The 13,246-nt window shown below is 36.5% G+C and overlaps 1 protein-coding gene across 1 annotated transcript; it reads right to left on the bottom strand.

Annotated features, from left to right (window-relative positions):
* Positions 1 to 737: 737 nt before the first annotated feature.
* LUM (lumican) lies at positions 738 to 12,960 on the bottom strand. Its single transcript, XM_026867953.1, has 3 exons — positions 12,863 to 12,960; positions 8,867 to 9,763; positions 738 to 1,782 (listed from the first exon to the last, which is right to left on the bottom strand). The coding sequence occupies exons 2-3, from the start codon at positions 9,741 to 9,743 to the stop codon at positions 1,628 to 1,630; spliced, it is 1,032 nt and encodes a 343-aa protein (XP_026723754.1). The 5' UTR covers positions 9,744 to 9,763; positions 12,863 to 12,960; the 3' UTR covers positions 738 to 1,627.
* Between the last annotated feature and the right edge of the window lie 286 nt (positions 12,961 to 13,246).

Raw genomic sequence — 13,246 nt, 5'->3', positions numbered from 1 at the left:
CATCGTGATTCCCACTCTGATGTGTTCAGCAAGCCCCAGCTTTGGACTTTATTCTTCTATGATAATTCTAGCTTACTTGTAACAAAGCTTACTTTCAATGCTTCCTGTATGTGGATTAAAACAAGCAGTAACACTTATGAATTCAAAAATGATGAGAAAAATATTTCTATTATTTCCTGCATCATTCCTTTTCTTCTAGTACCAGATTTCTTTGTGTATTATGTCAAACTGTGTATTGATTCTGAGGATCTGCAATTAGCAACGTGCTGACTAAATTATTTGGTGTGGGGTTGGGTTTTTTTTAGATGTGATAGTTTTGCTTTTGCTGTAAAAACTAGAAGAGTTTCTGTTTGCGTGTTTAATAGTCTAGTAGTTGAAAGGAAAATAGTACCTGTGGGATGATCCGTGTTTGGAAGCAAGCCACTTACAGTTTTAGTTACTAACACATTTAGTTTAGTGTGTGTTCCAGAATGCTGACAATATTTGGACTATTCATTCCCATACAGAATGTACTACTATCTATCTATCTGAGTAGTTACGGCTGCATTTTTACTCATTGCCTGTGGCTTCTGAGAAATTTCGTTGTCCTTTTGACAATACTGAGAAATTAGTTTGCACTATTTCAAAGTGCTTTGTCTCGTGTACTGAAAACTTCATAAAACATCTACTTAATGGCCAACACAAGAGCAGTGGAATATGTTAAATTATATATTTACAAACGTATTGAAACTTGAAAGTAGACAAAACAGTTTATTTAACCTTACAATAAATTTTAATAATAGAATAGCTTAGATTATCTTGTCTTAACCTGATGATTTTTTTTTTTTTTTAATTTACAAAAGACTGAAACATAGTTGACAATGATATGGACACAAAAATACTATTTGCTATGTTTTATTTTCTACAATATAGTTAAAAGTAGCATGCAAGTAGTTGAATAAAAATACTTGTATATATGACTTATTTTGAAATAATTATACCATCAATGGATAAAAATCTTACCATGAAAGTTTAAATGAAAGTATGACAAAAAGAAGAGTAAACATTTTTTTAACCTGAAGATTGTTTGTTTCCCTGTTATCTTTCACATATTCCATAAATTTAATAGTACCATGGGCCCTGAAAACATATTTTTATCGATTTTAAATTGTTCTTAGATTGATCATTTTTTTCCATTGTAATTGATAACAATATGAGAAAGGCATGAATAATTAAGGAAGATGGATTGGTTGGAGAGGAATCATGTATTTACACAGGGTAGCCCATACTGCTCAGCACTCTGATGAAACCCACCTGACTTCCATGTAAATCTGATACCAGCTGACATGTATGGCATGCATGGACATAGATTTCTATGAAATTAAACGCTTTCCATCAACTTATATAGACAGATGAAGGCATATTTTGCACCACATCTGGTCACTCTCATGCTTTCTAAATACAACCATTTGTAAAAATATGCACAGGTTTCCTTAAGGTTGCCAAGTGCATGCTAAATATTAACAAACAGAATGGATAATATGCAGATTGACACTTTGTAAAAGGCATATTCTAATTTTAAAGAACTATCATGATGTAATTCCTGTAGTTACTACCCCTAGAATGGAACTGGATGCTCCCAGGTATCTCACTCCAGTGAAATCTCAGCAGCCACGCGAAGACAGTTGTACATCTCCTGTGGCAAGTCAGCCCGAGTGAGATTATTTCCATCCAGGCGCAAATGTGTGATCTTGGAGTAGGTCATTGGCCCAACAACCTTACAGAAGCTGCTTAATGGGAACTCTGAAACAAAGGGAACATGAATAAGAGAAAGCATGAATAATTACAACAAATAGGACAATTTTAAATTTTATTTTATTTTGTTTTATTTGGAAATTGTGACCTTAATTTTATTCTACTATTTTTTAATATTTTGCATGTTCAATTCCTCATGAGTTTACTGGCACTTGAGGGGCTTGTGTTAGAAGACCTTCCTTCCATTAGTGTGAGAGGTTCAGAATTTCAAATGAAGTTTTTCAAGTGTTATGTGATTCCAGTACCCATTTGATTTTTAAGACTTCAGATTTTATATAGAGGTCCAAAGTAGTATTTAGATAAAACCTGAATCTCCAGTAAAACTGGAGGTACATAGGGAGGAAACAGTTATGTTGGGTACCTTATGATCGAAGGGTAAAACAGTGCTACATAAGATGTTGAACGAAGTAAAAAGTTTCTGGAGAAGTTGAAACCATGATATGGCCTTACCCTTAAGAACAGGCAGTCCAATGGATGTCTGTGTCAAATATTATTTTGGATGTGTCATTTTTATTTATTAGTTTCAAAATGAAATTTGGGGCTGGATTTGGGGAGGAATATTACATTTATATTTTATACTTGAACATTTCCAAAACAGCAGGATTAAAAGGTGAGTGCAAATATTAAACGTTTTACTAAAATACTTATATTGATTGTAATTTATGTATCTATCTATATCTATATATATATATATAGATATAGATATATTTATATATATTATTTGGTTCACATAACACCAGAGAGGTATCAAATGAAAAAGTATGTCTTGTATCTTTTGGGCAGTATTAACTGTAAACTAGAAATTATATAAGGCAGAGAAATTCTGTGTTCAGAATCTTCTTCAGATCATTGACATCAATTGAATTCACAAAGAAAATATTTTAAAGGGACTCCGTCAACAAACCCATTCACCAATATGCAGACAAATTTCATATCTTCATTTGGTTTTAGGCTGTAAAGGACTAGCTCAGAATTTCTGAGAAATCAAGGTAGTGTTCTCAAAATTGGATACAATTTTGACTATTTATCATAGGTCATCCCTGGACTTTTAAAAACATCACCTTAAATATCTTTTCTGTATGACTGTTTAACTCATCTAAGAAAATGTTATGACCTACATCATGTTGTAGTACTAAAGTAAGGGGAGGAAATGTATTTCGTAACTCCAATTTAACTTCACAGAAGCACAGAATCATCTAAGTTGGAAAGGACGTTGAAGATCACTTAGTCCAACCATTTACCTAACATTAGCAGTTCCCAACTACACCAGATCCCTCAGCGCTATGTTGACCCGACTCTTAAACACCTCCAGGGATGGGGACTCCACCACCTCCCTGGGCAGCCCATTCCAACACCCAACAACCTGTTCTGGAAAGAAATGCTTTCTAATATCCCGTCAAAACCTTCCCTGGTGCAACTTGAGGCCATTACCTCTTGTCCTGTCACTTATTACTTGGTTAAAGAGACTCATCCCCAGCAATCTTCAACCTCCTTTCAGGGAGCTGTAGAGGGCGATGAGGTCTCCCCTCAGCTTCCTCTTCTCCAGACTAAACACCCCCAGTTCCCTCAGCCGCTCCCCATACGACCTGTGCTCCAGACCCTGCACCAGCTTCGTTGCCCTTCTCTGGACACGCTCGAGTCATTCAATGTCCTTTTTGGAGTGAGGGGCCCAAAACTGAACACAGGAATCGAGGGGCGGCCTCACCAGTGCCGAGTACAGGGGTAAGATCCCTTCCCTGTCCCTGCTGGCCACGCTATTGCTGACACAAGCCAGGATGCCATTGGCCTTCTTGGCTACCTGGGCACACTGCTGGCTCCTGTTCAGCCAGCTGTCAATCAACCCCCCCAGGTCCCTCTCTGACTGGCAGCTCTCCAGCCACTCCGCCCCAAGCCTGTAGCACTGCTGGGGGTTGTTGTGGCCCAAGGGCAGCCCCCGGCATTTGGCCTTATTGAAACTCCTCCAGTTGGCCTCAGCCCATGGCTCCAGCCTGCCCAGGTCTCTCTGCAGAGCCTCCCTACCCTCGAGCAGATCAACACTCCCACCCAACTTGGGGTCATCTGCAAACTGACTGAGGGTGCACTCGATCCCCTCGTCTAGATCATCAATAAAGATGTTAAACAGGAGTGGCCCCAAAACCGAGCCCTGGGGGACACCACTCGTGACCGGCCACCAACTGGATTTAACTCTGTTCACCACAATTCTTTGGGCCCAGCCATCCAGCCAGTTTTTTACCCAGCAAAGCATGTGCCCATCCAAGCCACGAGCAGCCAGTTTCACCAGGAGAATGCTGTGGGAAACGGTGTTAAAGGCCTTACTAACATCAAGGTAGACAACATCCACAGCCTTTCCCTCATCCAATACGCAGGTCACCCTGCCATAGAAGGAGATCAGGTTTGTCAAGTAGGACCTGCCTTTCATAAACCCATGCTGACTGGGCCTGAGCACCTGGTTGTCTCGCAATGCAGTTGGATACTTTCAGAACTGGCATTACAATAATCTGCTACCACTGAAGAAACATGACTTGCATAAAGTAAGAATAAAAGTACACCCATCTGTACAGGCAGCTCTTTAAAGCATGAAAACTTAAGCAATTTTTTGGAAACAGAGATATGTTGAAGAATGGGTAAGGGTTTGTGTATTTTTCACAAAATAAATTGCTTTGAGTAGGGATTAAGGAAATGTATTTTAAATGTTTGCTCTTGATCACCAGTTTGATTAAGCAGATAAAAACTATTCCTTAGATTTTGTATATTGTACAGCTTTCTTTTGGAAGGGTAAGAGATAATATGTATCCTTAATGGCACATTTTTTGGCAGTCCATATTGCAATATAGTAAGACTGCAGACCAATTCTGATACTTTAAAACTTTCTAAATATACTTACTTGTTTTTTTCCATATTGCTACTTTTCAGCATAAATAATAACATTTGGTTGCAAAGCAAGGTATGCTTATACAATTTGGACAGATGCTTAACTACTCAAAGACTGTAAACTTCATGTATATAAAACACAAAATTTATCTGTGTGACCAAAATACTCATCTGTGTTGACTATTTATGAGACTGAAAACGTTTTGGAACTAGATGCAGATTTAGTTCTCACAGAAGTCAAAGGAACTCTGTCATGGACTTCAGTCTCCAATATTTGTGCATACAGTTTGCATTTGTGAATTTTTCATAGATCATATAATTGCTAGTTATTAAAATCATATTAAAAATGTTTGTATTCTAATTACAGACTCCACTAACAGAAAATAGATGTGGGTTTTGTGAATACCTTTGATGTCCTTCTACCTATATAATCTGTATGGGAATTGCAGTCAGTAAGACTGGAGCACTGTTGCGTAGAATAGGTCAGTAGCTTGCTTCCTCCTTTATTACTCTTATGAATGCTCAGGTGTTAAAATGTCTTCCTGAATAATAATCAGGTTCCGAGGCAGTGTACCTGGAATTTTGCTATTAGTGTGGCATTCATATTTTCCCAACACAGAATTCCTGCATGAGCCAGACACTGAAAATAAGAAGGGTTGGATGAATATTCGATTTTCATATGAAAATTATTTCCCCACTAAAGGTGTCTGTCACCATAAGAAATTCTGATATTCTAGCAAACTATCTGAATATCTGAAATATCTGAGGATGGAACAATAAAAGATCAGGAACAGGCATCTCCTCTCCCTCTCCCTCTCCCATAACTACAGAGAAAAATAGGAGCATAGAAACACTTATTTTTAGACTTAATTCATTTTTCTACTATATGCTAAGTGAGAGTATATCCCTTGTACATCAGGAGCGAAAGCAGCCTTTTGCTGAGAGGAAGATTAACTGTGCAAAGATTCCTTGTTCAGGTGTGCGATACAGGGGATAATCCTAATGGGAACTGAAGTCCCACAGTCATCCTTACTGGTCTGTTGTCCACAGTATGTGAGTCATTTCTGCACAGGCTGTTGTAAAATAATCCTTTTGGGTTTGGTGGAGTTAGTAAGCTAAAAGACCATAAAGCATCTCCACAACTAACTCCATTTAGAGTAAGTACAATTACAGTACATGTACTGATACACTGACGGACTGAAACGGAATATGTGGCCCCTTAACTGTCCTCTGGAACATTTTCATAGTCCCCTTGTTTCACCCATGCTATATTCACATGCTATATTCTTGCTGGGATTTCATGTGGAAGCAACAACCCTCTCTCCTTAATCTTTTACAAGTATAAATGAAATATGGAGAAGCCTGCCTTTGGACCCTTTTCTTGTATCACTGAATCTCTATGACTCCTCTGCTTTTTTCCATTCTGCAGAGTTGCTTTTTGCTTTCATGAGTCTACAAAACAAATGTGTGTGTATATATATATAAAATCCTAATGGCATCTTAAAAGCATGTAACAAACCATTGCTAGTAAAAAGAAAATCCTAACCTTAAATTACTACTAATAAGAAATATTTTAAAAATTAATTTTCAGTTTAGAATTTACAGTTTAGATTTGAGGTTGTGGAGAAAGCAAAGGCTTCTATAAACCTTCCATGTTCCTATGCTAAACTGGAGATCCAATGAGCCTCAAGTACAGTAGGTGGAGTATAGAGTTGATACCTAACTTGCATTCAATATAATGGATGTGCTTCAATTTATGAGTTAGAGATCAGAGGAATTAATTTGAATTTGTCTTTATTCCAGCTTGCTATCCACTTTACCAACTGCGCCTAGCATCACAGATGAAGACAGAACATACTGAAGTGAACCCAATTCTGCTACATTTTTTTTATGTCTATATTCATCAACTTCTGTTCAAAAAGCTTGAAGTCACTCAAATGAGTGTATTTCTCAAACAAGTAATTTTTATAGGTCATTATGCATTGGCATAATGACTGTAGCAAGCCCAGAATGAAATTCATGGAAAATAATTTAAAGAAGTATTTCCTTTCTTTCTGGTAATATCAAAAGGGTTGGAACCAGATTACTCTTTCTTAGACAAATATGAATGTTAATTGGTAACCTAAAGGTACCTGAGAAAAAGGGAGAGCATAACAAATTAAGAACTATGGAGAAATATATTTATGTTAGATTTCAGTGTAAGTGAAATCTTTAAGCTATGTAAGCACAGTCTGAAAGTTTGTAAATTTTGTACATTTTAGGACAAATTATCATTATCCTTAATACAGAAATCTCCCTCGCACACTATATGTTTACTATGGCCCATGGTATGAAAGGGAAGTTGGCTTGTTTACAGTCAGCCTTACACAAATCTCTGGCAAATTATATTTTATTAAAAAAATAAACTGGTTATTGTTTAAAGGTCAACCAGCTCAATTTTTCGAAAGACTAAGCACTCACAGCTATAGGTCTATAAAGAACAATGAACTGAAAAAACTTTGATCACTCTGTATCTGGTACTTTATTAAACTGAAATACTTATTTCTAATTAAATTTTCTGTCACATTGTCAATTAGCATCTTAGGCAACACAATGTCATACCTGTGAAATTAGATACTTGAGAAAGTTTATTATTGAAGTCTGCTAGATTTTCTGGTTAAGCAAAAGCCAGTAAATCAGAGTTCTTTTGCATCCGTACACAGGGTAACGATGACAGTGAAGCAGTAACCAATGCACACTCCTTCACACCATCCCCTCGCTGTTGCTGACCAGTACTCTAGAAATACAGCTTTCATTGCAAAATTAAATTGTCACAGTACTTGACTCAGAAGTCCTTGGGAATGTGAATGGAAAGCAAACTCAGTACCTGGCTATTTTTCAGAAGGCTCAAAGCAACCACTCTAAGCAGGGAAAATTGCCTCATACATCTAATGAGAAATTAAACATCATCATTATTAGCTCCTTTAGGAAAGGAAGAGTATCTGATAGAGTTCTACAGGTCACTGTATGTGGTGCCTCAGGTGGGAAGCATTAACTCAGTGTTTTCCCTCATCAAAACACAGCTGAGATGTAATAGGAAAAAAAAAAAATCATAACATTGAGGAGAACGTGAAGCATAGTAAACACAAAACATTTCAAAAGATCTTGCCCCCTGTCTGGTAAGGTCTGCACTGAAATATTTGGCTTTAAAAACTATGTCTGTATGGAGTTGGCTTTGTATGGAATAGCTAACACTGATATCCTAAACCCCTGATAAATACAGCAGGCAAACAGAAGAGAGTGTTTTATGGTTTACTTTATGCCAGCTAGCCAGATGATATAAGTCCTCCTTCAGAAAAAAATGTTATATTTGACATATCTGACACTCTGTCATGGACCACCACCAACAGAGGTGCAGCTGGAGAGCTGCTTACAATGGTGAGGCCTCTCCAACTCTCCAACATCTCCTTCCCTCCCCAGGATTAGGACAGCCTTGTAAAAGCCCTGTCTCAGTAGAAACCTCCAAGATCTCATGCAAGGTGTGACATCTATTGACTGCAGAAGGTACATTTTTTCAAATCATCACTGAATGGAGACATTTGATCATGCAATGTGGGAATTGCAAGAAAAAACAACAGGGACAGCAGTTTGGATTTCAAAATGGATTTGGAGGGATACTGCATGAGAGAAGGAAGGAAAGAGAAAAAAGCAACTTCTTTGCTGTATCTTTTTCACTGTTCCTATGCCTGATACCTTATGAGTTTGCTATCTTCTCCCTCTTTCCTCTCACTGCCAGACTCCTAAAAGGTTACACATACCATAGCCAGATCCTCAGCTGATATCTGTCTCTTTTTGCTGACTTATGAATTCTGAACATTTTCTTCACTGATCAAACATTTTCCACTGTTTTCTCCTCAATTGTACAAGACAACTCCATTGGCTTCTGTGGAGTTTTTCCAGCTTACTTGAGATGAGAATTTGACCAATAATACCCACATTAGTATGAAAACAGAAATTTCTCTCTTTAAGGTTAATTTGAGTAGCTATCAGATGTCTGTGTTTTAACATTTATGTGGACAACAGTCAGAGAAATGTCAGTGTACTAACAGTCAAACCAGTACCATTTCTTCAGAATGGTTCATCTACCCCTTCAGATACTTTCACTGATCATCAGTGTCTGGACTGTGGTGAATATTAATGAAAATATGCAAATTTAACTCACTGTTAATTTTGTTGACTTGGAGGTAGAAGTTTTCAAGGTTCTCACTGACTGTTGGAATACTCTTCAGCTGATTGAAGGAGAGATCCAACTCAACGAGTGATGTGATATTGAAGACATTGCCTGGTATTCCAGAATCTGTTAATTTATTGTGGGATAAACGTAAATATTGCAGGGCTTTAAAACCTTGGAAATACTCATCGGGAACATTGGAGATCTGGTTATTATCAAAGTAGAGCATGAGTAAGGAGTGAGGCAGTCCTGTTGGTAGCTTTGTAAGCTGATTGAAGCTTAAGTCAAGATACAAAAGTGAATTCAGGCCTTTAAAAGCTCCAGAAATAGAATCTGCTTTCAGCTGGTTGTTTTGGAGGTGAATGACAGTCAGATTCAGCAGTCCCTCAAGTGCACCAGGATTGACTTTTGTGATCTTGTTGTGACTTAACTGAAGGTCATCCAGAGTTTTGGGGAGTGGTCCAACAGCTTCAGTCAAATTGTTGTAGTTAATGTGAAGTTTCTTCAGATGTTTTAGCTTCGAGAAGACTCTTCCCTTAATTTTTGAATTTTCCAAATGGTTGTGATCTAGGATCAGCCACTGTAGGTCTGTTACATTATCAAACGTGTTCTCTTCAATGCCCTCTATCATATTGTTTCGAAGATAAAGGTATTTTATTCCACTTGGTACAATTGGAATGGTTTTCAGTTTAAGATTGTCACAATACATGGCAGTAGGGTAGCTTAAAGGACAATTACATTCTGGGGCACAGACTGCTGAGGATGGCCCAAAAGGATCATAGCCATAATCATCTCCAGGACCATAGTCATACTGGCAAAAAATGCCACTAATCAATAACAGAAAGACAGGTAGGGAGTTTAAAGCCATCTTTGCAATGTGTCTTGTCCCTGTATGGTGAAAGGGAATAAAAAAAAGTTATAACTTTAATATTTTCTCTCTTTCAGCAATATTTGAAATTTTACCACATAAAGACTATAATGAAAAACTAGTTAATTTAGGCTTCCTGTTTAAAGCAATTAATTAAGAAAAAATATAATAGTTTGTAAGTATTGCAGTGTTGCTATTAGAAACTTAAGGTTGTGTTATAATCTGTCTTTGTAATATAAAATTCCAGGCTATTTTGCTGTTGTAAGGAAAACATTCAACATTCTTTATATCTTCCTGCATTTTTTAAGTCACAAGAAGGATGATGAAGTTCAAGTTTTTTAAGCTTGGCACAGAAGTTTTCAGTTTTGCTGAAAGTCATGCTCAGAGGCAGTTCTGCCATTTGAATTCTATCAAGCATTCATAATATACTGAATTGCCTCATATCTAAATAACGTGGCAATTTGACTTAAGTTTGAAACAGCAGGGAAGTTACAATCAGAGGGTAATGATCTGCTATATAGTGTGCTGTTAAGATGCCTGTAGCTTGAAATATTTTCTTCTGATGGTTCACGTCCACTAAGTTTCTTATTCACTTAAAGAACAAACTAATAGCAATATACAGCATACTCTCTTGGACATGTCAAACAACCAGCACTGCCTATGTATGTATGCCTGTGTATACTCTAATATGGATCTAGAGTGGATCTGAAATGTCTCAATTTCAGATAGTGCAAATGTACTTGCAAATTCTATATATAACAATAAATGTGTTGATTACACTGTATGTCCATTCTAAATCAACAGAATAATAAAGTATTGACTTTGCATAATTGGTCTTCCAGTTCACGTGACAGCAAAAAGATGTTCCGTGTCCTTGAGGATGTTTTGCTGTGTTCCAACATGAGTGGTCTCACCTTAATTTTTAAGAGCATAACTTTCTTGTCAGATACTCCACAGTATCTTCACAGATTAGCATCTTGCTTTTATTTCTTACTACCTAGATAAACGTTGTGGTGGAAAAGTGGGTCTAACATCACTGAAGTCAGTGAGCTTACTTTGATTTTCACCAGTAAAACAAAAGGCTCAGTGTACTCAACTGCTGTTCAGAGAGTGAGATGATTAAGAAAATCCTTAGAACCTCCTTGAGTTCTCAAGTAATTTCAGAAAGTATGTGAAGCCTGTAAACAGACCACCAGACATAGATCTCAGATGTGGGCAATCTTCCAGAAGAGTAAATTAGTCTTGCTGTTGGCATTGTTTAGTGTTATAAAGTACAGTGTTAAAATGCAGGGCCATAGATAGAAAGACTTCCCTAATTCTAAATTTCCTTGCTTTTGTTGACTCAATAAAAGCCACATTACATTCTAGACAGCTAAAACTAAAGTACCTTTAGGCAGAGCCTATCGATCTCATGCAGCACAGCACAAAGATTTTTTTTAAAATGTTCTCATGTTATCTTCAGTCAAACACCCACAAATTCCCTCTGCAAGATACTAAGCTGCTGTCCCCTGAATAAGTAGAATGATTCTTGATATCTTTTCCACGGTGTTGATCACACCACATTTACCCAATTACAATCCATAAGATAGAGCAATCATTGGAATATGAGTTATCAGTGTAATTTCCTTTGTCTGTTCTTCATTACTGCAGGAGAACATGAAAACTCAACCATCAGTCCCCTGCTGGTATAAGTAAGTACAGCTCCTCTGAAAGCAAAGACACTACAGTGAGACAAATCAGCTCAAAATCTGGTCCTATTTAGGTACTAAGCATTAAGAATGGGGGACTAACTGCTTCTGTATTCAAAGTATAAGACAGAGTGTAATGAAGTTCTTGGATGACACTCTCTGACCTTACAGTGACATTTTTGCACATCTGCATCATATTACAGTCTTACTGATAAAGTAGCATAAATATCTTATTTTAAATTCAAACTCTATTGTTCTTCTAGTTTTAAATTGTATTTGTAATGCTAATTTTTGTTACTGATATCATAGGCTGATATTTCATTTAAATAGTATACAATGTTTAACTGCTCTGCAGAACCCTGGAAGTAATCTTAACAGTTAGACAGTAAGTGTTTTGAATTATTTTATCAACAACTTTTTAAAATGTAGGTGACAATTTTGTAGTACAAGGGCATATGAACATGTGTGTGACAAAACAGAATAGTAAAATACATGTGTAGCGTAGTTAACTAGTTTTATTCATGGATTTCTCATTCACTTATCTAAATGTTTCTCTGTCAGAAGTGTAAATGGTAAATAGATCATGTGCACATGCTTGTTTGTTGCACTGAGTTATATGAATCCAAAAGATAAAATCAGAATACATTCTTAGACATTTATCTTAAAACATAACCATGCTTTAACTAATTGCCTGCAATTGTTCTACCCAGTTATGTTGTAAAATACCTGTGAAAATATTTGTGAAGTTGCTCAGTCAGCTTGCCAAAACATACTAAATGACAAATACATGATTTTGGAAAAATGCTTACTACAGTAGACAAACTATTCAAGCTATTTTGGAGCTAGTCTATACTACCTTAACTCTAAAGCTATTGTGAAACAAAATAAATATAAGCTTATCATTCAATCAGACTTAGACTAAATATACATTGATTATGCAGCATAACATTTTACACAGTTTGCAGATTTAATTTTTAAAAGTTTCAATAGTATATTTAAAATGTGCTTTAAAATTAAAAAAAAAAAAACCTTTAAATTACCCATAATTTTCCTCTCATTGTTTACTTGATTAATTATTTAAATATCAGAATACCTTGCCTTTTTGTAAAATGAAGCAAAATGATTTAACAAATGGAGTCTGTGGAGCTCTTACTAATAATTATGAATGAACAAGTAAGCAGTGAGTAGTCTTACAAATTTCTTTATACTGTGCATCAAGTCTTCTGAAGTAGAGCAAAACAGACTAAAAAAGTGCAACACTGATGCACAAAATATGTGAGATTGTTTCAAGGAAACTGAGAAAGTGAATCCACTAAGCAATTTTGATTTGTGTTCAATTTACAAATTGGCAAACTTATCCTGACATGTTTTCCAATTACCGTTACATTTAAATAGCTGAACATTACAGTTAAAACATGAAGCAGCACTTACCTTACTGCCTTGAAGCTGCTTTCCTTAATTCCCAGAGCAGATGCAATAAGGGACTGTATCAACCAATATATGCTGTAAACAGTGTCAGGAGGTAAAAGAAAAAAAAAAAAAAAAAAAAAAAAAAAAAAGCCCTAGTCACGCTGTTCTCTGAAGCTGCTATGTCATCATGGTGATCTTGTGGTGTGGCATGTGCAAAAATGCAGCTCTCTAATGAAGTGCAGGTGGATACCATATATTGTACAAGGACAACCCATCTGTTACTCCTGTGGGATGAAAAAATGATCAGTGTTTCACAAACCTGAGAAAGTTTAGATCACTAGCCATAGCCTTAAACAAGAAATTTTTGTATTTTAGAGGGAAAACACTTTTGATAGATTGTAAAAC

This window comes from Athene cunicularia (genome assembly GCF_003259725.1).
Source record: "Athene cunicularia isolate RWA chromosome 1 unlocalized genomic scaffold, athCun1 chr1_part2, whole genome shotgun sequence".
Taxonomy (NCBI): domain Eukaryota; kingdom Metazoa; phylum Chordata; class Aves; order Strigiformes; family Strigidae; genus Athene; species Athene cunicularia.
Note: the sequence above shows the minus strand (reverse complement) of the source record. Positions and strands in the feature narration are given on the sequence as shown.